Genomic DNA, 26527 nt, shown 5'->3' with positions numbered 1-26527 from the left:
CATTAATAAATTTTAAAAAAGTTCAAGTTTGTTTAAATTAATTTATTCAAAATGAAATTAAGATCAGATTTATTTCTTGTCTTAACCCAAAAGGTTTTTATGGAGCAGAATAAATAAAATTTATTTCAAGCCCCGCAAACTACTGCACTGATTGATTTAAGGGCCGGAGAACAAACTCAATAAACTCACAAGAAAGAAAGATGGAGATGGACGAGACAGAGGCCAGTGATGCAGATCCAGCTGAAGCGAAATGCTTTATTTTGCAGTGTAAGCTGCAGCCCCAGGTGATTGAACTGGCAGCTTTTAAAAACTCGACACTAAACCTGCTCAAGCATATTGAGGTCAGTTAATAATTATATGTTAAGTTTACATAAATGTGGTACTGTTGCATTGTATCCTTAGTTACTCCAGGATTGGAAATTAACAGGGACTGGGGAAGGGATGTTAATGCACATAAGATAGCTCATTTACAAGTTTTACAATGTAAGTGTAAGTGTCATATGAACATACTTTTGCAGATTTTCCGCGACACTAACAAAACAAAAGAAGATCAGATTGTCCACATGTGACGTGTGGGGTCATGTTACTTTCAGGTAAACAGTGCGGAGACCAGGTGAAGATGAATAAAGCAGACCGACACTAAACTGGTGGACTAAAAAAAAAAAACGACCTTTGTTATATGCCGATATTTGAGCTTTAGGATTACCAACACTGAGCAGAGAGAGGAATCTAATTTGAGCATTACAGTATAACCAATCACACACTTTTGTTAATAATGCAGTGTCCAATCGAAGCTTTTTGATTAATCACCGCTCACCAGAGATGGCAAAAGTTCACACATCCTTCACAAGTACAGATACATACGTTTTAAAAGTTGAAGTACTGACTACACTTTTTCACTAAAGTTTATATTATTCAAAAAGCATTCAAAATTTTGTTATCTAATGAATGTATCCCGGCTGAACAACCACCATATAAAACATAAGCAGAGCAAAGATTATGATGATCAGGTGATCAGGAATGTCTCTGGTCTCAGTCATGTTTACATCGCTGTCTCATCCACGTTAGCCATATATCTGTTTGCCTTCCGCCTTACTTGTTGTTAGGTTCATATCCTTGCCTTTATCTTTGGTGTCTTTGGTCTTTGGTGTTTGGTGTGTTTGTCTGGTTCCTCTCAAGGTTTGTCTGGTTCCTCTCATGGTTTCTTCCTCATAACATCTAAGGGAGTTTTTCCTTGCCACAGTCGCCATCAGGGATTAATGCACACCATTTACCTGAACTCTTAAAATTCTGTAAAACTGCTTTGAGACAATGTCCGTTGTGAAAAGCACTATAGAAATAAACTTGACTTGACTTGTGAGAGCCAGGAAATTATAATTGTAGATTGAAAAATCCACGCAATGACAAGAAATATATTGATTGGCTGAAAACGGCACACGATGAGAAGAAAAAAACACTAAATAAATTAAACTAAATAGATGTCACTAAATAGATTAAAACTAAAGTAATGAGCCTGTTTTGAAAATGTAAGAAGTAGAAAGTAAAGATATTTTGTTTAAAAAAATGTAGTGAGTGAAACTAAAAAGTACTGATACCAGAAACTTTTACTTAATTACAGTAAAGAATTATTTGTACTTCATTAATTTCTTTCTCTCAATGTGCGATTCCTTGTGTGTGTAGGCATACTTGGTAATAAAGCTACTCTATTCTATTCTATTTACTTGAGTAGAATTATTTTATATTATTTTATTACTCTTATTCCTCTAGTGGCCAACCTGTGGATGGTTGTCTAAACACCCAGCATAGTAAAAAATGAAGCAAAAAAACACTCACATGTAGGTTTATATGTGTTATATGGTCCACTTTCCTGTCAAACTGAAATCTTTTTAGTTTAAATAGATTCAGCAGGCTGGATAAAAGCTGATGAGCAAAAATAATATATTCAAGTCACCTTTAATTATGCTATTTAAAGCATTAGGGTCAAGGTGTTATACTGACTGGTTTCTTCTGTACATGTAATCTAAAATAAATAAAAAATAGATCAGATGGCAATGCCTGCCAGGCATATTCATTTCCATGAAAAGCGTGTACACACTTTAACCTCTCAGACGCTCAGTGTAGATTCTCACGTCATCACAGCAGATCACAAAAATTATTCCCCACCTCCTATTATTCACAAATTTACTGTTAGACACTTGGATTCAAAGAGAAGCAGCATAACAGTAGGGTGGATTTCAGTGTACCTATGTCATAATAATTATACCATTTATCTCAACCAATCTGGATAAGTCATAACAAGAACGTCCATCAAATAAAGACATTTGTACCAGTCAACACAGAACAGAGAGAAATTTAACATCAGTGTTATTAAATCTTGAATTTTGCATTTGAAGGTTTGTGTGAAATTTATAACAGAAACATTCATCAGCTTCAGATTCGACCAGGACTGTTGCCAGAGTGGACATTTTGTAGTGGTTTTATGGAACATGACCCAGCTCCACTATCCTGATTGATTCATTCACATTACCAACATTTACTGTGCTTCTTCTATTTCTGTCCTTTACAGTTGTGGGCAGAGCAACACAACTCCTACGAGCAGCAGTTGTGCTACCAAGACAATGGACTCTAATGGACAAATGATGTGATAGATATGAATTAACTCTGAGAATTAAACGACTGCTGCTTGCCAACAAGTAGAGATGCAGGAGTAATGAAGATGTGGTGGTGTATGTAAATGCACACAGTTTCATTTTTTTTTTTTTTATCTTTCAGTAATTTTTTTTTTAAAGACTGTCTCTCAAGATAAAAATTTTTTTTATCATATTATAAATCTGTCTAAATAATTTTGTAGTGTTTTGCAGTGGTAAGAGGTGAAAATGTCCAGAAGCATAAAAATCGCACCCAAACCAAAGATGTCAGCAAAATGTCACAGCATCACCAAGCCCCTCTTTATTCCTTTCATTTTTACTGTACCTGTATGTTTGCATAAGAAAACAAAATCTGATGATTTTTATGCTTCTGGACATTTTCACCTCTTGCCATCATCTTGTGATAAAGTGAGTTAAGGTCAGGATTATAATGAATTTGCTCTTTAGATGAACATTCTATACAATATTAATTTTATTCTCTAAATACAGGTTATTTGTTAAATGTAGATTTTAAACTTGGCTGTCTAACCAAACTCATCAAGAGATCTAAGTCTGTAGATAAATGTAAAAAAAAAAAAAAAAAAATAGAAATAAAATAAAATAAAATATAAATGAAATAAAAAAATGACAAGCAATTTTATGTTTTGCACTCCCCCCAACTGTACCGAAATTGAACCAAACCGTAAATTTTGTGTACCTTAACACTTAATACATATATATATATATATATATATATATATATATATATATATATATATATATATATATATATATATATAATTCAGTCGGTAAGGTGTATATATATATATATATATATATATATATATATATATATATATATATATATATATATATATATATATATAAATATATACAGGAAATAAACCTAAAGGTTCTAGGTCGTGTTAAAAATGTGAAGAAACTGTAGATAATGTACACTAAGGATGTATACATGCACTTTTTTCATTTACATGTAAGATGTGTGTAAGGCACAACATGTGTAGAGAAGGTGGGATATAAGAATGTACAGTATGGAATATGTACATTGTATATACAACTGTAAATACAATGTGCATATTATTTATATGTACAATATATTATATATACTATGTGCAATAAAACAAGCACATTTTACTCAAAGCGTTTGTGCAATGTTGTAAATATTTTACAGTATTGTTCATTATTCTGTTATCTTCTTACTTAAAATTTATTTCAGGGTTTTATGTTTTAAAAGTCTGAGAGTTACCAATTTCATTGTACTGTATAAAATGACAGTATCGGAACTTACTGCTTACATACTTACTTATTTACTTACTTACTTACTAACTCCATGATAAACATTAAGGCCATGCTTTTTTTTGTAACAGATATAAGAGCAGCCAGAGTGTCTACAATTTATGTTTATTTTATTTTATTTTTATATAGTGCTGTATATCACACACCCACTAGTATAAAAGTTATCTTTATTGAAATTGGTTTAATCTCAAGTTTAACAACTGAAACTAAATAGAAAACTTATGAATAAAAAACAGTTAGTTGCAATAATTATCAAAAAAATTAATATGCAAATGAGTTTCATTGTGAGAGTCTGTGTTTATTGTATGTATTGTATGTTTATTATATTATTATTGTATTATTGTTTGTTACCCCTAGTTTTTCACATGGATCAATTAAGAGGTCATGTAGGGGTCAACTACATTCTGCCCTTGTGACTTTTTAGTTTTTAATATATTGGAAAAATATTATGTACACTGCCAAATATAATGTGTTACACTACCCATTTAGACTGTGGCCTAATCATAATCATATTCTTTTCTGTATTTATTAATGTTATTTCATAGCTTTATTCATTCATTCATCATTATTTAGAGTCTTAATACTGTGTAATACTGCAGTAATTTTAACATTGCATGATGTGTTTTAAATCAAATTGCATTTATTTATACGATACTATCTTACAGCTGCGTTGTACCAGACTAAACTCATTTCATCTCCAGGCCTGTTTCATAATATTACAGTATTCTCCTACACATTTTGCACTTTAAAAATTAAACATCAAACATTTTGTTGCACTGTTTATGTTTTTAGAGGATTTAGAGCTACTGTTATTTTTTCTTAAAAGTAACGGTTTATTGTAGGATCAGATAAACAAGATCAGAGGTGAACTACTTTAATTACACAGAATAAAGCTCATTGATGACTAACACTTGAGATGCAAAAAGAAAGTGACATACAGTGTTGGTAAGCGTTCACTTCTCAACACATTCATGTAAACAAGGGCAAATTCAAGGGCCACGATACAGCGGCAGATACCTTTTTGAGATAATTGCAGACATAATATGTTTGCAGAATTTGCTCAACACTCATACAATACTTAAGCAAGCTCTAAACCTACACACACAAACACTTTGTTGTCCTCTCACACTAAACCCTCTCAACCATTGTTTTAGTTTTATTTATTCTAGTGTGGGAATCCATTAAAAAATGTAAGCACTTCTATACATTATTACAGGTTTGTTGTAAACAATGTAAATGTAAATAAAAGTTTCTTTGATCAGCAACGATTTTATTCATATTATAATTTTTTTTTTACTGGATTTCCCTGGAGTGTAAAAAAATGTGTACAGAAAACAAATGCCATTCTATTTAATAGATCACTGTGACTAGCAAACATAGAGTGCATTTAGAATATGTTTTATATAATTGTTTGAATTCAGGTTAATACAAAAGTGCCATACATGGGTTGATACATGAATATACTATACATAGGGGTAGTTATTTATATGTAGACCATATTTACAAACACTGACAGAAGCTGTTGTTATTGATTCATGTTTGTTTATTTTGACCGATATTCCTTTCTAATATTTTGATCACATTTTTTATGCAATTTGTTTTTAATTATTACTATAATCACCTTGCACACAGAATTGTAATTTCAAGATTCTTTTATTACAAAATAAAAGAATAAAACACTTTTTGAATTATAAATAAATTATTGTTGTTCACATCGTACAATTTTTACATTGTACTGTTTGCAGCAAGCGTACCGTTCGTTATGATTTTGTTGTTTTGTAACTAAAAGGCACAGACAGGAAAATAAAACCGTGAAATAACACTCTGACGATGTGTCATCACCATTTGGATTTGTTACGATGGATGGGTATTGTATATTTACACAAGAGGAGACTAAAGAGGGAGTGAATTGGCTGATTGGAACACGTCCCTCTTGCCGTAGGTGTTCGCACCGATGTTAGTGGGGATGTAGACCGTGCCGACGGTGTTACTGGAGCGAATAAGGAAGTCGGCCAACCGCTGAGTCAAACATGTGGCCGTGTTGCATCTTCTTTTCTCTATGTGATGCTGTGGGCTGAATTGAAGAAAAAAAAAAAAAGATTTTTCAGGATAATCTGGAAAATCAAAGAAAACTTTCAATCTAATTTTAAAGGATACTGTTATTTTTCAGTGTTTATTCAGTAAAAATTGTAATACGTTTCTGAATATTGTATTTTATTATTCCAAATATACTAATTTAACATACAGTGATTCTTATCAATGATCATAGACAATCAAAACATCAATGAAAAATCATGTTTGTGAAAATTTAGAGTTTACAAATGCACGATAGACTGGAAAACGGTTTCTCCACTCTTTGTTATGATATTAAACAAATCCAACTCTCTCAAGCACTTTATCTGTTTCATGCATCACTGGTCACATTCAGAGCCTTCACCATTTAGCTCAAGTACCTGTTGACTGTGTTGAGTTCCCTCTCCGGTCGCATCTCTGCAAATTCAAGAAAAGGGTTCTTTAGCAAACCTGGGGCTGTCCATCTTTTCCCATCCAGCATTTCATCCACCTGTTCATTGGAGGAGATGAAAAACCTACAGTAGCCAAAAAACAGTGTGATAAAATTATATACAATACACAAAAACAGACACATTACAAAACATTTTACAGGGCATCTGCACTTCTAGATATGATAGAACATGATCATTTTTTTTTTATGAATATGGATGGTATTATTTGCAGGATTAATGTTCTAATGTTCATTGTATCATTTTGCAGCATTTGAGATATACTTGTACATATAAACCATTGTTTAAATAATAATTAACAAGGTTTCATTCATTCTTTTAAATGTTTTTTTAATTGGATCCATCACTTCTAACAGACATCTAAAGTATTCCTATTTTATCACAGAGTTTTGCACACAGGAACAATTATTCACATCAGTGGCATTTGCTCACCTGTTGTTTGGCGCCGTGGTCACACACTGCAACAGCACAAGTAGCAGAAGAAGCAGGGCAGGAAATTTTAGATGATACATGGCAGGATTCTGAAGAGCAGACAGAAATTTCTGATAAAGAATAAATATCTCATTCCAGTAGAATGGGACAAATGATATACTCAAATCACACCTGTTTTTAAATATTAACATACTACATGTATACTTTTGGAACAAACAACTAGCAAGCATCCAGAACTACACACAACTTTATAAAATGCAATACAGCAAAACCAAAGTGTAAGTCAATTAGAATTACACAAAGCATGCAGCCAATACAGGAAAAAAACAACAGTGTAAATATGAGCAGCCTGTGGAAATTGCACAGCTGTAAATCTTAAGTGGCAGCATAACTATTGAGCAGGATAAAATACGTATAAAATGTTGAAAAATCTGGACAAAAAAATCTTTCCCTATATTGACAAAAAATGTCAATATAGAAAAAAAAACCCAACATATATAAACAAAAAAATACATAATAAAAAAAAAAAATACATTATAATGTTTTTGCACCATAAATTTATTGATAATTTCTCAAAACACATGGCAGTAGGATTAAAAAATCTCTAACAAATAATGTTTCAATTTCCTGAGCCTGACTAAACAATAAGAATTTTTGAAGAAGGAAAAACAAAAACACTTACCTCCTGTAGTTTAGAAGAAGGTGAGAGCAGCAGCAGGCGTTACTGGTGCTGTCACTAGTTTTCTCTAAGCCTGTTATAGGTTTCTCCCTCAACCACTTGTGACATCACACTTCTCCAAATATAGCGCTCAATTTCCAAGCCCACAGCACAGGTCAAAAAACATCCTCAAGCCCTCGTCATCCTGTTTGTCATCCTCATCGTCGATGGCAGTGATTTAACAACAGTGGGTTGTTCAGGTTTTGTATAAAGCTTTTCTGTTATAAAAGTTTCTTCAAATAGAGAATTATGAATTAGGGACTAAATGTGTTTCATTTTCGCTCTTAACTGGGCCTGCAATTGTTCTGTGCAGGAAATTGTTCTTACTTGCTCTGGATCACTCTTTACCTTGGTTTCCTTTAAACATAGAAATAATCTGGTTCAACCAGGATTTGAAATAAACAAGCGTATGCTAAAAATCAGGGCTTGAAAAAAGAATACTGTCCTCCAACATGAACCAGACTGCCTGATTAAACTTCTGAATTAAATTATGCTGACAAAAAATTCTTACTTCAGAGCTTGAACGAAAAGACGTTATAAGCATTAGAAAAAAGAAAAATGACTCTTGTCCATTTCAGTTTCATTCCAGTGTTGTAGACTTTTTTCCAGCAAAGACCAGGAGTCTTTCAGCAGTAGTCTTAATTGCAGACGGTCCTACGCGTCAGATCGTGCTGCTTCTGCGCTGCAGTCATCAAGTCCCACTTTAAGAACTAAGCAATGTGGTTTTATACACATTTTGGAGGGCAGTCCCTCCGAAGGAGAACAAAGCAATTCGGTGATAAAAAAACATGCAAGGGAAGTAGCTGTCCTGGCTCAGATAACTATCTCTCTCTCAAACCACTTCATTATCATAGGAATATCAAAAGGTTCACACAGATTTGGCATTCTCTCAGTTTATTGGTTAAATCGTGAGCAAATGGTCACCAACACAGCAGCAGATGGAGACAAGGCGATACCTTGCCCCTTTGTTTCATACAGAGGAGCATTTAGAGCATGCAAACCTCGACCCAGCACTTTGTTTTTACATCATTATGTAATTGATGCTGTTACTTCATATGTCTCCTAAAGATGTATAACATGTATTATATGTATAGTTCACAATACAGAATAATAAAATAAAAATAATAAAAAATAATAAAATAAAACAATTTTAACAGTAAAAGAGGCACTGAGTCATACTGTAGATACTCGAAAGGCAAAGAGAGGCAGAGACAGTACAATTCTTATAATGTTTAATTCTTTTAAACTAACCTTTGTTTTAAATGAGTACAGTGAATTTCAAGTCAATTACAGTGACTTGTAATTTATTTGTATACAGTCAGATCCCGAACTACGGCCACTCGACTTACGACATTTTGGAGATACGAGATCTTTTTTTTATTTACTTTATGTAAAAAAAAATGTGTTAACAGTGCCTCTTTATGTCTACACCAAAACGCATCATAGAGAAGTCACTCTTCTCGACTAACGACCTGATGGACTTACAACCGATTTTTTGGCCCCTATCCACATCGTCAGTTGGAGTCTAACTGTATATAGCAGAAAATAGCAGAAATTAAAAAATAGTCAATACACATTAGAACCCATTTAATTTAACTTGCTTCTCCAGAGTTTTTAACTAACTTCAGAGGAGCAAGTTTGGGAAACATAATAAAGAATAGTTCTGAATAACATTTAGTTTTTCCCTCACTATGGGCAGCTTCTATACTTAAATTCAATAAAAAAAATGATTTTGTAGAGTGCTTGTAACAATGAACATTGACTCAAAAACAACTTTCCAGAGATAAAGCAGTTATAAATGAATGTATAGGTTGTAATTGTCCCTAATGAGTGAGCAAGTGGTGACTGTGACAAGGAAAAACTCCCTGAGATAGCATTAAGAGGAACCAACCTTAAGAGGAATTAAACTCAAAGTGGAACCCAATTTCATCTGGGTGACACCGAATGTCCATTTATACATGGACTACATGGCTACCTTAAAGAAATTCAGTAGACCAGACTAAAGATTAATGCTTGTCTACTATCGGACTAAAAACTAGTTACAGACTAAGCTCACTTTGTCCAATACAGAGAGAAGAGGGCAGAACCGGTTGTTTAGTGGTTTTTTTTTTTTATTTGTACATAAATTATTTATATTTTCATTATCATGATATATTAGAAGTATCCATCATATATCAAAACCACATCATCATTAACCATGCCACTTCCCAAAGCAATACATTGTAGAATAGCCTCAGTTCAAGGGATACTGACCCAGCATTGCTTATGAGTTTCCCTCCCTCAATACCCAACCATGGAATCACTGGAAAGAAGACTTCAAGGTCTAAAAGTTCTTTGACATGCTGACATGTTGGTCCACAGTGTACAAATGAAGTTTATTTGTGTACATTCAATTAAATTTGAACCCAGTCTACTGCATTTTTGTCTAAAGTAATATATTAAATCAGAGCAAACTGGCTCACCATGTTCCTGAAGAAACTATGTATGCAATTTTACCTGGCATAGAAGCCTGAAATGTACGTCAATCCATTTTGACCGCGCGCAGGGTCCTACTGATTTAGAGACAGTGTTACAGGAGGATAACAAACTTTGCTCTACGTTCACTGCATACACATATTACTATTTATTTATTGTCTATATCATTGGTGAAGTTTATATAAATTTTATATTTAAAGATACATTTTATTAATGTAAAATGTACTGAAACATCTATTTCTAATTACTTGAGCATAAACATTAATAGCTTCTCTTTTTATCTAAAATGATAAATATTTTTTTGAATCTGTGGTATGTATTCTCCAAATCTAATTTAAATTAAATGCAATCTGTTGAAAAGAGTTTTTTTTATTTATTTTTTTTATATACATTTTCTTTCAAAGTAAAATATATTTGAATTGTTTTGCATGCTATTTATTATTTTTACACCAAACACCCATTCTGTATTATATTGTATTATTGTTTATTATATACAATAAATATCTTATGCAGTCCTTACATCCAAAAATGTATTATTTTTTTTTGTAAAGAATGTTTTAAATTAGACTTTAAACAACATTTACATTTATAGCACTTTGTGGATGCTTTCACCAGCGCCTTGATCAAGTGGCAGGTTGGTGTAGCTGGGATTTGAACTCTTGATCCTCTGATCAGAAATCCAACCACTAAGGTACAATTTATTTTTCTTACTTCTAGAGATATATTAATTGGGTCCAACTGCAACACTGACAAATGTCAGCATGATTTCGTGTTTGTAGATAATGCAACAGTACTTATTCACAATTCACTGTATTTATAACCTTTATATCTTCAGTCTAAATAATGTATTCCGCTACATCCCTAATACATGCAACAATGCGAAGTGGGTGAGGTTGGAATGCTCACGGCCTTTGCCCCTCACATTACAGGCATAAAATTCTCAATAAACATGACTTCTTTACTGTGGACGAAAGGAGTGGATGAAGACTATGTGCACTGACATGTGAGCTGTTTAATAATGAAATTGGTATACTCTTCATTACTCCAATTATTCACGGCAAGTTCATTTTTGCTATTCTCTCTTACTCACAGACAAATGCACAAACACACACACACACACACACACACACACACACACACACACACACACACACAAAACACAAACATTAGCATGGCTTACACGGCTGAGGCACCCACGCATAGTATTGCTCATAACACAAGCAGCTATTGACACCAGATCATTTTATTAAATTAGAAAAGTAATTTAGCTTGGTGCAGCAAAAGAGATGCTGGAATATAATTGAGCTGTAGCTGAAGTGTGCTTCACTTTTGTGATTAGATAAAAAATAAAAAAAATAAATAAAAACTGTAAAACCGTTAAAGCAGTTAAAATTACAGACATCTTTTCTGAATTAAAAAAATAATAACATTGCAAAATATTTTATTGCAATATACAAATTTTTTTTAACTGTGTTCTGTATCCTGAATCATGTTTCTTTCATGCAACCACCATCTAATCATCATTACACATCTTTTCTGTTTTTACTAAAGCTGCTTGCGGCTCTGGCGTGTTGAATGTTGAACATTCCATACTATGTTCATTTAGGTTCCGTAGCTCAACTTCATCCTGGTTTGTCTGCCTCAGGTCTTGTGCTGCTACCGTTGGTTCATGATTGGATTGATTTCTTAACAGCACAAGGATGGCAAGGTCAAACAACATAGTGAAGCCATATAAACCTGTCATCAGGCTCAAGAAGACAATTCTGTAAACAGATGGGAAAAAAAATCCATATTGTGCAGAAAGAGCAAAACGGCTAAATATTCATCAGTAGTGATGGAACTGGAATGTGTCCTGGTGCCCTGTGATGCAGAATGAGTAGTTTAAAAAGATGAAGTTGGCCAGTTTTTCCTGCCATAAAAAGCATGTATTCGCTGTCAATAAAGGATGTTTGGTGGGTGGGTGAAAATGGACGAGTTGGAATGAAAAAACCAAAGACAATAATAAATATATAGATATATCTAATTCATTCAAATATTTGTATGCATACATGTACTAACATTTGACATGAAAACAAGGCACTGTAGTGCAAAGTTCAACATTTAAGCCACCTTCATTTACATATTGAATCCAATATTGTTCACTCACATAAGCCCTGTTTCCTTAAGCATCACACTGTCATTTTTAATATTGAAATGGTAATAAATGCTTAAATCACATTGAAATATTGCTAAATTAGCATCCTAATTTCTAGTGGCAAACACAAAATACAGACCTGTACATGCTTGTTTCATAGAAGCGGCAAGTCCCTCTGTTTCCCCAACTATTCATACTCCATTTCAAACAGGTAGAGTCAATCACAGATCCATAATACACTGGAGATGGAATACCAGCTATAGAACAAAAAGGCTTGACGGTATCGAACATCATCCAAACAACAAAAATCCGAACTGTCAAAATGATTTAAAAAATATGGTCTATCTATCTATCTATCTATCTATCTATCTATCTATCTATCTATCTATCTATCTATCTATCTATCTATCTATCCATCCATCCATCCATCCATCCATCCATCCATCCATCCATCCATCCATCCAGCCATCCATCCAGCCATCCATCCATCCATCCATCCATCCATCTATGATTAATACAACACTGGGATGTCAGTAATAATGTGCAGAAATATAGTATATTAAAGTAAATGATAAATGTAAAAAGTGTTCGTCTTGCATATGTAGAAAACAATTTATACTATTCCTTTTTCATTTAATTTATTCATTTATAAATAAAAACAAAACAAAGGTCAAAAAACAATTTTTCCTTACCCAAAGCTCTTATTGCTAGAGCGTGAATGCCAATTGCCAGTGACTTCAGCTCTGGATAGATGCTCCTGCAAATAATAAATTTAACATTTTAATGTTTAATGCTATGGATACTAAAAGTTCACTTTCAGGAACACAAGCAATAATGCTTTGGGGACGCTTGGCTCCAGGAGAGTGCTCTTTGAGGAGGGCGAAGGGGGTCGCAAATGGACTTGGCAGAAGGATTCAACATGGGCCTGTCCCTTTCTCCTTCCTCCCCTGCCGGGTCCAGTGCTCTCTCCTGAGATTCGGAAGCATACCTTTCTGCGGTTTCTTCCCATTGTGCAGAGAGTGCTACTCTTCACCTCTCATCCCCAGAGGCAACCCACTCTGCACGATCAAGGTCACACTGCAAGCCTTACAGGCTTTAGACATGTGGGGGCTTCCTGTCGTCGTGTGACATTAATGACGGACGCCTCCCTAATGGGGCACACAACTGCCCTGGAGATGCTGGCCATGCTTCTAGCATTGGAACATTTCCTCTCGGATCTAAGGGACCATCATGTGCTGATCCGTACGGACAACACATCGGTGGTCTCTTACATCAACCGCCAGGGGGGTCTGCGCTCTCTCCTCTTTACAAGCTGGCACAACAGACCCTCCTGTGGGCCCAAGGGAAGCTGCTCTCACTGAGGGCAGTATACATTGTAAGTTGTTTGAATCAAGGAGCAGACGCCCTATTGAAGGCAGCTGGAAGAGGAGGAGCAAATATGGAGAAGATTTTACAGAGCACAAGTGGACCTGTTTGCGACTCAAGAGACATTTCATTGTCCCTTCCGGTTGTGCCCCTCTTTGGCTGGACCCCATAATATTGGTGTGGCAGAGGCTCCACCTGTATGCTTTTCCCCCTGTGGCACTGCTCCCGGGATGGAGTCTGTCTCCTTCTGGTAGCCATTTCGCTGACCTGGTAAACCTTCTCGAACACCCTCCCTGGGAGATTCCTCTCAGGAGGGACCTTCTTTCTCAGGCAGGGGGCGCTTTGCTTCACCCCCAAACCGAGCTCTGGAGGCTGTGGCCTCTGAGGGGGCGCAGCCCTTGGCCACTGGTCTTTCGGCCAAGGTCGGACCAGCTTTGTTTACTATGGTCCGTATAAGAGGGGTCTTACATAGCTGTGCCCACACTAGGCAGGGATTGGTCAGTTTGGCGGTATAGGACACTCGTTCTCAAAGCATTGTTGACATAGCTTGAGTTCCTGAAAGAAACGTCTCTAGGTTACATATGTAACCATGGTTGCTGCCTCTCCAGGCCACATTCCCTTAATCCCTGCGAGTGTTTCTTTCACTTTCCAAGATAATGCTATCTCCACAGAATGTGCTTTTATAGCTCCAGATTACACACGGGATTCAGAGCGTGGTCACGCGGAAGCGTTCCCAAAGCATTGTTGATCCAGCGTCTTGTTCCCTCAGGGAACCAGGATTACATACATGACCTAGAGACGTCATGTATGTAAGTGACTTCTACTGCCACAAGTAGTTTCAACAAATGGACTTTTGGTGATCCCCAGATAAGAATGGGCTCCCTGCAAAGTTTTTTCTCATGCCATCTCAGAGAGATTTATTCTTACCATCTCCACTAGTAGCTTGCTCAAATAATAATAAAACTTATAGTGAATATTTTATATATTTTAAATTCTTAATTACATTTATTTATTTGTTCTTTGTGCCAATGTTTAGTTTTATAAGTGTTACACAAATAGAATTGAATAGAATTTCAAATAAAATTGCACCCTGAAGCAACACAATAACCTTACCATAACTCCTCCATTTTTTCCCCCTACCTTATCATGAGCATGATCAAAGGTGTTATTCCCAGGGCTTTAACAAAAGAGCTGACACCAAATATGACCATAAATGAGGTCAAACTGCGACCGCAATCTGGTGTGTGAGGACACTGCCCAAGAGACACTGATGTGTTGCCCTCTACTGGTGACAGGGCCAACACACAACTGCAGTTGTGGAAGATCTGCAGAAAGAAGGAAAAACAAAATAATGGAAATGTATTTCTAATAATAATTATAATAATGATGATGATGATGTAAAAATAAGTTATAAATAATTTTAAATCAACTTTTAAACTGTAGTAATAAATTTGTAGACATTTGCAAACGTGAATCTTGGAAGCCCTGCCAATTTGGCACACATCATGTCATTAATTCCTTGTTTCATGCGTATATGTGTCATTAATTCTTCACACATTATGGACTGGAATGTAAAAATCAAATCAAATTAGTTAGATCGGATTTTTAAGACAATAATCTGCACTTAATAATTAAATAGGGCGAAACTAAATTATTCAAAAAACAACCCTGAAGTATTACAAGTATTTACACCTTTGGCTAAGGCACTCCTAGTGCCTAGACAGAAGTCATTCCTGGGCAAAAGACATAGGGAAGATGTAATGGCATGTTTTAACTCTAAAAGCATGGGGAAACATTTTTTTTCGAGGAGTTTAATAGGACAAAAAATTTCATTTGGCACTTAACAATTGCTATTGCTCTTTTGCACAACATTTTGTTTACATTTTTGTTACTGTTTCACTTTTTGTCTCTTTACAACAGGTTTACTGGAAGAGTTAATTTGTATTTTGTGTTTTGTGTATTTGAATTGCACTGTCCTGTATCGTCTTGCACTGTCTTGTGTTGTCTTTGCACTGTTTGCACCAGGTTGCACACGATGCACTTTATGTGGCGAGGACACTTACTAGTCCTTAGCCATGTGTTTTCTGTTTTCTGTGATTGTTGTTGTATGTACCACCAGGGTTCAGGAGGAACGTTGTTTCATTTCACTGTGTAATGTGTTAGCTATATATGGTTGAAATGACAACAAAAGCTTCTTGACGACAATAATCCGCTCAACTGGTAAAAAAAACCATTCCTGGCATGGCATGGTAGTGGCCATGCAATTATTCCAAAGTAATATAGTAATATAGTAATTATTCCAAAGGACACTTCTTGGCAGCGAGGACCAATAATAACTTTAAAGGATAGCATGCAAATCTTTATTTGCGTTAACAAATACAAATTTTTATACTTATAAATTCTTATACCATATCAGCAATCTATGTGGGGTTTTTGTGAAACTGTTATCTGCTAACTGTTACCTTATTTTTTCCTTGTCCTGTGAAGCTTGTACATCCTGCCAGACAGGGAGACATGTATGTAATGCCATCATCAAAACACACTGGATCCCAAGTTGCTACAGAGCATGAACAGTTCTGGTTACACTGTGAGAACAGTGTTTGTTCGTCATAAAAAATCTCTGGTGTGCTAATAGAGGAGATAAAATCTGAGTTAGAATTTGGCATAGGAAAAAAGGTTAGAATTTTAACTATTTGCCTAAGGACAGAAATTTACAAAATTGTCCATTGTACACAGGCACTTATTTTTTTTTTAGCTGTAATGAAATTTTTTTTCATGGTTTAAAAGTAATAAGATTCTAAAAGTGAAATTAGTGATACTGAGCAAATTTTATTATTGTGTTTTTCTTGCATTTTTCTATAACAAATCTACTGTGGAAATTGACTTGATATTATTAGGTTACAGTACCCATTATAAGAGATGGTAAGACCGGCCAGGCGTATGTTGTCACACTTATTCATAAACTGTAGAAACAGTAGAAGTAAGGCCACAACAGTGGTGAGGAATGAAACCCAGGCTGTTGATAGCAGACCCAACTTGTATTTCTTCATCAACAATCCACCCAACAATGTCCCCAAAGATGATATAGGGAGGTTCAATAAACCTAGTAGATAGACAGAGTGCAAAAAATCCAATAGAAATTAATTTTTCTTATGATTGTATTTAGTTAGCATAAAATATCCTCTGTGTTTTCAAGTGTATTTGCTTTTTGCTTTTTTTTTTACCTATACAGCAGTGTGTAAATAAAAGTTATATAAAAATCCTTTTGAAGTTCCTAAAAAAAGCAAATGAAGTCGGCTTCAAGGACCAGGAAAACCAATTAAATAAGCTAAGAAAATGTTCTGGAGACATGGGAGGAAAACAGAAAATCTGCAAATTTGTGAAAGCGCACATAGAAACTCTACAGAGTAAGACTATTAGACCCTTGAGGTGGACCACTGGACTGCTAATTTTTTTTTCATTTAAATAAAGTAAAACTAATCAAATGTTGATGATCAAAAGCTTTTGCACACTTGACAATCACCTGGTTCTTCTTGAAAACAGTTTCCACTTTTCCACAGTTTGCACAGTTTTATAGTATTTCTTTGCACAATTGTCATTGTACAGCACATATAGCCAAGTCAAGTCAAGAGCTTTTTATTGTCATTTCAACCATATATAGCTGACGCAGTACACAGTTAAATGAAACAATGTTCCTCCAGAACCCTGTTGCTACATAAACAACATGAAGCTACATAACAGAAAACACAGTGCTAATGACTAGTAAGTGTCCTCGCCACATAAAGTGCATTGTGTGCAACCTGGTGCAAACAGTGCAAAGACAACACAAGACAGTGTAAGACAACACAAGACAGTATAGGACAAATACACAAAACACAAAATAGCGCCGCCAGTAAACCTGTTGTATATTACACAGTGCGGTGTGTAAAAGAGTACTGAGTATGGGAGTGAACATTGTAATTAAACAAAATGTAAACAAAATGGTTTGTGCAAAAAAAGCAATAGCGGCAGTCAAAAAGGATGTGCAAAAACACCATATAAACAGTTTGTAGTAATGAAGTGATTTTATATTGGCATGGATGTGTGAAGTGAGTATGATTGTGTGTTGAGTCCGGGTTGTACTGATCAGTCACACAGTTGAGTGTGTGTGCGTGAGTTTCAGTTCAGTTCTGTGTTGCGAAGCCTGATGGCTTGAGGGAAGAAACTGTTGCACAGTCTGGATGTGATGCCCCAAATGCTTCGGAATCACTTCTCTGATGGTAGGAGGGTGAAGAGTGTGTGTGAGGTGTGTGTGACTGTGCAGTTCTCAAACCAGGCAGTGATGCAGCTGCTCAAGATGATCTCAATGGTCCCACTGTAGAACGTGGTCAGGATGGGGGAGAAAGATTAGCTTTCCTCACCCTTTTCAGGAAGTAGAGACGCTGCTGGGCTTTCTTGGTGATGGAGCTGGTGTTGAGTGACCAGGAGAGGTTATCTGCCAGATTAACATCAAGGAATTTGGTGCGTGTGACGATCTCCATGGAGAGGGATGATTGTTTTGAATGCTGAACTGAAGTCTATTAAAAGCATTCGTACATATGTGTCCTTGTTGTCCAGGTGGGTGAGGGCCAGATGAAGGGTCGTGGAGATGGCATCGTCTGTAAAACGGTTTGGACGATATGCGAACTGCATTGGGTCCAGTAAGGGTGAAAGCTGGGTCTTGATATGCCTCATGATGAGCCTCTCAAAGCACTTTATCACAATGGTTGTGAGCGCGACAGGACGATAGTCGGTGAAACATCTGCTAGCTGTTCTGCACATTCCCTGAGCACTCAGCCAGAAATGTTGTCTGGTCCAGCAGACTTCCGTGAGTTAACTCTGCATAGAGTTTTCTTCACTACAGCTGTGGTTACACAGGGCACCTGGTCACTGGGAGGAGGGGTCTTTCTCGCCGCCATGTTGTTCTGCACCTCAAACGTAGAAGTCATTCAGCACATCTGGATCACGGTCACAAGCAGGTGAAGTTGTCTTGTAGTTTGTCATCGCCTGGATGCCCTACCAGTGTCACCGCTGTCCTGGAAGTGGCTGTGGATTCTCTTGCCATGTGCAAGCTTTGCCTCTCTGATTACACTGGACAGTTTGGCCCTCGCCACCTTTAAGGCCGTCTTGTCCCTGTTCTGAAGTCTCTTGATTTTAGCAGCGCACGCACCTTAGCGGTCATCCACGGCTTCTGGTTGGAGTGCGTAGTCATCAATGGACTTGGCGATGTACCTGGTCACTGTTGACGTGTACTCCTCCAAGTTGATTTAATCGCCATTGGTTGAAGCTTCCCTGAACATGCCCCAGTCAGAGCAGACATGGATCCTGCTGGCCAGGTTTTCACCTGCTTTTGAGCATCTGTTGAGTGGTCTTGAACACCTGTTGAGTAGTCTGTATGCTGGGATCAGCATAACAGAGATGTGGTCTGAGTACCCGAGGTGGGGGCAGGGCTTTACCCGGTATACGCCCAGGATGTTTGTGTAAACAACATCCAGCATCCTCGGGTTGCAAAGTCCACATTCTGGTGAAATTTATGAAGCAAAGTCCAGAGATTTGCATGGTTGAAATCTCTGGCAAGAATAAACAATCCGTCAGGGTGTGTTTTTTGTAGTTCGCTAATGGTCCCGTAGAGTACCCTAAGGGCTTCTTAGCATTAGCGCTAGGTAGAATGTACACTCCGAGGACAAAAACGATGGTGAAAATAAAAAGGTCTACATCTCACAACCATAAACTTCAACAGCGATGAGCAGTAGGTGGAAACGAGAACAGAGTTCTTACACCATTTTGTGTTGATGTAAACACACAGACCGGCGCCGTGAGTCTTACTGCATAAAGCTGCATTTGCTGTCGGCAGGAAACACGGCTAGCCCGTCCAGCTGAATTGCGGCGTCTGGAACTCTGTCGCTTAGCCTTGTCTCAGTGAACACAAAGTCGCAGCAGTGTTTATACTCACCCTCAGTAGCTTGTTGGAGTCTGATTTAGTACAATTTATTGTCTTTGTAAGCTACAGCATTAAGATTTAAATTCAATTATTCAAATGGTTTGCACAAAGCCCTAACCTCAACTTTTCTCAAAACGTGGGAGAAATCGGAACTCATTCCTCCTCAACTGAATTCAGTTTCCAAACTCACTAATGCTTTTTATTAAATCCCAACAGCTAAAATCTAGTGAAAAACCTTCCCAACAGAGTGGAGATTATTATAACAAAGGGGGAACTGAATCTGAAATAGAATGTTCAACAGACGTTCAGAAAATGGGTGTATGAGCTGTACAGCCATATGTGTATATGCATGTGTATTTGGCAATATCAGGCTTTGTTTCTGCTTTTATCAAGTGCTACTACTCACCAATGAGGAGGTTTGCTTTTGAGGAGGACACACCAAAATGTTGCTCCATGTATTTGGCCTTGAAGGTAAAGTAGCCAATTAAAGAACTAAAAATCAAGACTTGTTCACAGAGAATAAGAATATAGACAGGGGAGCTCAGAAGCTTCTTCAGTGAGGAGAAGAAACCTGCATATTTAAACAGAGGTTATTAGTTGGTAATATGACAAAATATTGCATGCAAAGTGAATGCTTAAAAACAAACAATAAAACCTTCAGACTGGTTACAGTTATTGCTTTTATTAGATCACTAATAAATTCTGCACCGAATAAATGGTCTGGGACAAAGATAACAAGCCAGTTGCCTTTTGCTGTTTCAGCCGTATTCATAAAAAGAGCAGAGGAGCACGCAGTCGGCTTCTGGTCTCTGTGGTGTTCTGTTCGTAAAGAGCGAGGAAAAAAACAGAACGGAATGCCAGCCAGGAGCATGAGGACAGAAGACACTAAGAAACCAAGCCACCAGGCACCCACCCACCGGGCATCTTTTGAAGTGATAGTCACTGTTGCTAAAAAAAAATAAACATGCATACATGCCAATTAATAATTGAATTGCCTCTGTATCAAACAGTAAGGAAATCGCATGCACACACAATAATTCAGAACCATGTACAGCATAGACTGCACAATAAAAACAAAGTTCTAACCAGCTGAATTTATAACATAATGTATAGCAATGAAGCTAACAGAGGACTTACCAGTGTCAACAAATCCAACATCAACATACATTCGGGCACAAAAGGAGCCCAGCAAGTAGCCAAACACGGGACCCATCAGTGCTATGGCTTGGAGGCATGCTGTCAATAGAGATTTTGATCAGTAAACATAGATACATTTTTAAACGTATTATGTAATAGCCAGAGGTAGCAAAAGTACACACATCCTTTATTAAAGTAGAAGTACAGATACTCATGTTTTAAAATACTCGGGCAAAAGTTGAAGTACTGATTAAACCTTTTTACTCAAGTAAAAGTAAAAAAGTTTTGGCTCTGACATGTACTTAAGTAAAAAGTAGTTATTACTTCTACCTGTTTTAGCTGTTAACTGGACCTCACATCATATTAGATAGATAGATAGATAGATAGATAGATAGATAGATAGATAGATAGATAGATAGATAGATAGATAGATAGATAGATAGATAGATAGATAGATAGATAGATAATGGATGGATGGATGGTGGAAGGATAGATAGATAGATAGATAGATAGATAGATAGATAGATAGATAGATAGATAGATAGATAGATAGATAGATAGATAGATAGATGGATGGATGGATGGATGGATGGATGGATGGATGGATGGATAGATAGATAGATAGATAGATAGATAGATAGATAGATAGATAGATAGATAGATAGATAGATAGATAGATAGATAGATGGATGGATGGATGGATGGATGGATGGATGGATGGATGGATGGATGGATGGATAGATGGATAGATAGATAGATAGATAGATAGATAGATAGATAGATAGATAGATAGATAGATAGATAGATAGATAGATAGATCTTTATTGTCATTGCATTGTACAGGTAAACAGCAACGAAATGCAGTTTGGCATTGCAAAAAGTAGCAATTGTGCAAATAGTGCAGATAAATATGTATCATATTTACAGCATGTGATATATATTTAAGCATAAACAGTGATTAAATATAAAGTCTATAACAGTGCAGAGATGTGTGGACATCATTAAGAGCCTTTGCTATGTTTCCACACGGACAGTTAATGAGTTGATACCGGAGAAACTGCACCGCTTCAAGTCAAGTCAAGAAGCTTTTATATATATATATATATATATATATATATATATATATATATATATATATATATATATATATATATATATATATAATCATAGACATTTAACAGATTTGAATGATGTATTGTTCCTATCGGTACGATCAATAAAGACAGAAGGACAGAAAAAGGAGCCCAGCAAGTAGCCAAACACGGGACCCATCAGTGCTATGGCTTGGAGGCATGCTGTCAATAGAGATTATGATCAGTAAACATAGATACATTTTTAAACGTATTATGTATTAGCCAGAGGTGGCAAAAGTACACACATCCTTTATTAAAGTCTCTCTCTCTCTCTCTCTCTCTCTCTCTCTCTCTCTCTCTCTCTCTCTCTCTCTCTATATATCTATATATATATATATATATATATATATATATATATATATATATATATAATCATAGACATTTAACAGATTTGAATGATGTATTGTTCTTATCGGTACGATCAATAAAGACAGTAATTGAAGTTCGTTTTTTGCCGAAGGTTTTATTTTCGCCTCTTTTATATTTAGATATTTATTTATGTATTTACATTTTCTATAAAAATGGTAAAAACAGAAATGCGCGCTGAATTGAAATAAAAAATGTAGTGCCGTTTACAATAATTTTAATTTTGACAGCCAAAAAAAAAAATATATATATATATATATATATATATATATATATATATATATATATATATATATATATATATATACATATTTTACATATTTTTACATATATTTCACCAAATCAATGGATTAAAACTAAAGTAATGAGCCGGTTTTGAAAATGTAAGAAGTGAAACGTACAGATATTGGTGTAGAAATGTAATGAGTAAAAGTAAAAAGTTGTCTAAAAAATAAATAGTGGCATAAAGTACTGATACCAAAAAATCTACTTAAGTACAGTAACGAAGTATTTTTTACTTCGTTACTTCCCACCTCTGGTAGTAGCTATACACAATACAATTCTGAACACTCTAATCTTCTGCATGGCTTTTTGTCTTTAAAACAACTTTTATATATGGAGTATAGAGTTGGGTGACAAATAAACAGAAAATCTAGTGGCTCTGTTATGGCAACATTTTGCAGTCAAATTTCTATCACAAAATGCCGGGTAAGCAAAGAATATTGAAAGAGTGGTGTAGAAAATATACCAACGTATGTTAAACATTTGTCTGTTGTGGTGTCTGGGCCTGTCTTATGTAACTTTTTTTGTCATGTCAGTGCTTGGATGAATTCCCACAACAAAAAAGCAGCCTACAATCATGACTGCAGAGAAATCCAATCATAGTCACATTCAACCAAAGCATATAAGATCTTTCAAACAATACTTGCCTCACAAATACACCCTGTGTTCCTTTAACAGTCAATATTAAGTCTTTTGGTTATTGATTGTCATTCTGAGCTTCACACCTCACTCTAGTATGCCTTATTTTAAGTTGTTTGTCAGTTTTTGGATTGTGTATTGGATTTGTTCACTAGCTTTAATAAAGCTCTATTGTACCTGCACCTATGTCCATATTTGTAACTAACTAATTTGTAACTGGTAATTTGTTAACCCTTAATTCTTAAAAACCCTCAGGCCTTTGGTATAAATATATTTTCAAAAGCTACATGGCTAATATGGCAGTAAGGCTTAACTTGAGGTCCTACTGTCTACCCTTTGGTAGTTTTCCATTTGCTTTCAAAACTATTATGAAGCAATAATCAGGTACAATATAACTCCTTTGCCTTCTACTACTACTAATAATCAAAATCATGTTATTATTAATCATAATTATGTAAATCTTTACATTATTTGCATACGTTTGCTGTACGTGGATATAAAAAAAGAAATTATTTGCCTATGTAAAATGCAGAGTTCTCTGCTCGTGCAAAGTCATCAATATATGTGATCCCCAGTGGCATGAGCGGTGTTTCTCCAATTCCTCGAAGGGCATTTCCCAGGAATAAGAAAACCCACATGTTAGATCCAGGTTCTTTCAGATAGCCTGGGTCTACAATGACAACAATGTACAATGTAGTATGTTACATATAAATTTCACACTTATGCTTTACAATCTCAGACATGAGGCAACGGTTGAAAATGTAATTACTGTAATAATATCTCGGAATCTCATTAAATTACCATTTTACTGTACCTGCTTTGAAATCCTGTGAATGCTCTAGGCGTATGCTCGGGGAATTGCTTTGCATTCTTAGATCTTGACAGGCAACAACATTGACAGTTTGATTCACAGAGTCTGGTATGATTGTGTCATACCTGTACCTGTAGGAATGGAAGACAGGAGACAAATAAGATATTGCTTAATTAAACAAACTGCACACTAAGGTAAAGACTCTAAATCATTTGCCAATTTAAAACGTACCGTCCCATGAAGAAATGAGGCAGCCCAGTGATGACACATCCAAGACTCATCAGGAAACACCCACATCCTATCAGCTTGGGTCTGTGCAGTTTTGCCCCATAATAGCTTACAAAAGCCAAAAAGAGCAGATTGCCTGAAAAAGGAGATCATGGACAACTAGCAGAACATAATTCATATACACAGAAAATTAGATGCACAGAAAAGCTTGTGCTGTCGATTCTGTGTGGTAATTATTAAACATTTAAACATTAGCCTTTTGAACTTTGTCTTACCCATAGTCTAAACAGATCTGGCTGTTAATTTATAATTTGTTGGTTAATACCTGTGTGCTTCTAATAAGTTTATGTGCAAAATAGATTTTGCAATTGTCCCCTCCATCTCTATTACTATGGTGCTGCCCTGAATTACATAGAATATCAATAAGGGAGGTGATGCTTAAACTCTGATCAAACTCTTCACCAACCCATTAATGACCACAAATGTATGTTACGTTGGTGCTTTTAACCTTATAAGCTGTCAATTTTTGTGTGTTTCAGTCATGTATGAAAGCATTTAGTGGGTGACTAGAATTAGTGACATGGGTGACTTGAGCACAGCATATTTTGTTCTTGAAGACTGGTCAAGAGTAATAAATATGTCTAATATAAACAGAGAGCCAAGAGTTGAAGTAGAGGCCGGGAACAGAGGGTCCTGAAGCGGCCATACATGAATTGCATGCTATTTTTAGAAAGTAATGTGGGCATTAAACATGACTAAAGAGGGTATATCAAGACGGTGTATGGATTGTGTTTTTGGGTACTTTCATGAAACTTCTTGGACTCAACCTACTTGGTATTTTACCCTTGCTATTGGATTTTTTGCTAGACTTACCCTGATTTCGCTGACCTCAAGCATAGTGTGAACAGTTTCATCCCATTTATCACAGCCTGGCTTTATGGATATTCACTAAATATGTATCTGTATTTAACACAAATGGGGTACTTCATCTAAATAGTAGTTAATCCAAAAGAGTGTTCTCTTTACCAAATATATTAATAATAATATATAGCATATAGGAATATAGTAATACAATTACATTAAAGTACAAATGTACAAATTAAATGTGTGTCAAGGTTTTGTGTATCAAGGTTTAAATCTCAAACCAATTTGAGATCTATTTCCAATTCAAATGTAATTTCCAAGCTGAATCTCTCTCTCTCTCACACACACACACACACACACACACACATACACACACACACACACACACACACACACACACACACACACACACACACACACACACACCATATTCATACCCATCTCAAAACTGCCATCAATGATACCCATGTGAGTGCTGGATAGGTCAAACCTTCTTTCTATTTGAGTAATGGCACTCTTCATGTAGGTGCCTGACAAAGTCTTGGTAAAATATGTAAAAGCCAGGGATAAAATAAACATCTGCAGGATTTACAGGAAAAACATTATCAGCAAATACACAGCTGTCTGTAATGTTTTTTGGCATTTTTTTTGCATCTTCATTTGTTTTGATTAGTACATTAATACCTTAAGTGTAGAGCAGAAATGGCTCCTGGAGGTTTTTTTTAAAGAAACACAAACTGTCTGTGGACTTGTGTTATCCCCTTCTGAGGCATCACTCATTTTGACACTAGAAATTATTAGTCAATGAAAAAGCAATATAACATTTATAGCACACTAAAACGTTCAAATATTATACTAGACAATCACATTTTTTTAAACTAAAAAGCAAAGGATTTTAAAGTTTTCTAATATAAATAAATAAAATAAACAAATGTCTTGTTCCCAGCAGTATAAACAATCAAATAGAGACTTTCAGTTCAATTGTGATTCCTGTAGTCTGTAGAACAGTTTGTTACTATAGTGATCTTACTGCAGTATCAAAGACCTACATTCCTGTCTTTTGTACTTTTTCCAACACAGATGCAGTGAGTCATGAGGCTTCATTTTTTATTAACGAGGCGATTTAAAAAACAAAAAAATTACTGTTACGTTTTATAAGCAAACAATCAAAATATATGGTAGAGTCATGATACTCACCTTATGATATCTTGTGATTGCAGTTTAATCAGAAGAAAATGTTCGAAAAATTTAGAATTCAGTATCTTCAAAATAACTAAATGAACTCACAAAGCAGATTCCAGGAAAACTCCACAAAGACAGATTGTATTGGGCTGCATTGCAGGTGTACTTACAAAGTATGACAAAAGGTGAATCAAGTAACTTTTTAGTTTTTTCAGTAATAATGTATAAGCTCCAGGCATTCTTAGTCTTAGTCACACCTTCATCACAACTCTGATCATTTGGAAGGGAGGAGACAAACAAAAATGAGTGGTAGTGTAGCAAGGTACTAAGGCATGT

At 35.7% G+C, this 26527-nt stretch overlaps 2 protein-coding genes and 1 long non-coding RNA gene across 4 annotated transcripts; 1 reads left to right on the top strand and 2 right to left on the bottom strand.

Annotated features, from left to right (window-relative positions):
- The first annotated feature begins 93 nt into the window (after positions 1-93).
- Positions 94-3235, top strand: LOC124401075. The gene is made up of 2 exons (XR_006928528.1): positions 94-341; positions 2567-3235. It is a non-coding gene; the product is annotated as an uncharacterized LOC124401075 (long non-coding RNA).
- Positions 3236-5579: 2344 nt separating this feature from the next.
- LOC124401629 (islet amyloid polypeptide) lies at positions 5580-7721 on the bottom strand. Of its 2 annotated transcripts, none has more exons than XM_046874053.1 (4): positions 7581-7721; positions 6899-7008; positions 6398-6532; positions 5580-6018 (listed from the first exon to the last, which is right to left on the bottom strand). In XM_046874053.1, the coding sequence occupies exons 2-4, from the start codon at positions 6976-6978 to the stop codon at positions 5838-5840; spliced, it is 396 nt and encodes a 131-aa protein (XP_046730009.1). In that variant the 5' UTR covers positions 6979-7008; positions 7581-7721; the 3' UTR covers positions 5580-5837. The 2 variants fall into 2 exon arrangements, with proteins under 2 accessions (XP_046730009.1, XP_046730006.1); XM_046874050.1 differs by having other exon boundaries at positions 6899-6987; positions 7581-7719.
- A 3595-nt stretch (positions 7722-11316) lies between these two features.
- LOC124401883 (solute carrier organic anion transporter family member 1C1-like) lies at positions 11317-26520 on the bottom strand. The gene is made up of 15 exons (XM_046874419.1): positions 26207-26520; positions 25694-25796; positions 25447-25588; positions 24149-24281; positions 23921-24048; positions 23624-23770; positions 20687-20785; positions 20258-20497; positions 19956-20120; positions 16498-16693; positions 16053-16218; positions 14731-14915; positions 12918-12982; positions 12365-12482; positions 11317-11854 (listed from the first exon to the last, which is right to left on the bottom strand). The coding sequence occupies exons 2-15, from the start codon at positions 25787-25789 to the stop codon at positions 11605-11607; spliced, it is 2130 nt and encodes a 709-aa protein (XP_046730375.1). The 5' UTR covers positions 25790-25796; positions 26207-26520; the 3' UTR covers positions 11317-11604.
- Between the last annotated feature and the right edge of the window lie 7 nt (positions 26521-26527).

Source organism: Silurus meridionalis, chromosome 18 (genome assembly GCF_014805685.1).
Source record: "Silurus meridionalis isolate SWU-2019-XX chromosome 18, ASM1480568v1, whole genome shotgun sequence".
In the NCBI taxonomy this organism is placed as follows: Eukaryota; Metazoa; Chordata; class Actinopteri; order Siluriformes; family Siluridae; genus Silurus; species Silurus meridionalis.
The sequence above is the reverse complement of the archived record's forward strand: the minus strand, read 5'-3'. Positions and strand labels throughout refer to the sequence as shown.

What these genes read in the sequence shown, in the direction of transcription:
- LOC124401883 (XM_046874419.1), bottom strand. Translation starts at nt 25,789, where the DNA reads ATGAGTGATGCCTCAGAAGGGGATAACACAAGTCCACAGACAGTTTGT. An exon ending in ATTTCTGCTCTACACTTAAG is followed by an intron (nt 25,589 to 25,693) that starts GTATTAATGTAC and finishes TAAATCCTGCAG; the next exon opens with ATGTTTATTTTATCCCTGGC. An exon ending in CTTACCATCTCTTATAATGG is followed by an intron (nt 16,219 to 16,497) that starts GTACTGTAACCT and finishes CTCCTCTATTAG; the next exon opens with CACACCAGAGATTTTTTATG.
- LOC124401629 (XM_046874053.1), bottom strand. Translation starts at nt 6,978, where the DNA reads ATGTATCATCTAAAATTTCCTGCCCTGCTTCTTCTGCTACTTGTGCTG. An exon ending in ACCACGGCGCCAAACAACAG is followed by an intron (nt 6,533 to 6,898) that starts GTGAGCAAATGC and finishes TGGCTACTGTAG; the next exon opens with GTTTTTCATCTCCTCCAATG. An exon ending in GAACTCAACACAGTCAACAG is followed by an intron (nt 6,019 to 6,397) that starts GTACTTGAGCTA and finishes TCTTCAATTCAG; the next exon opens with CCCACAGCATCACATAGAGA.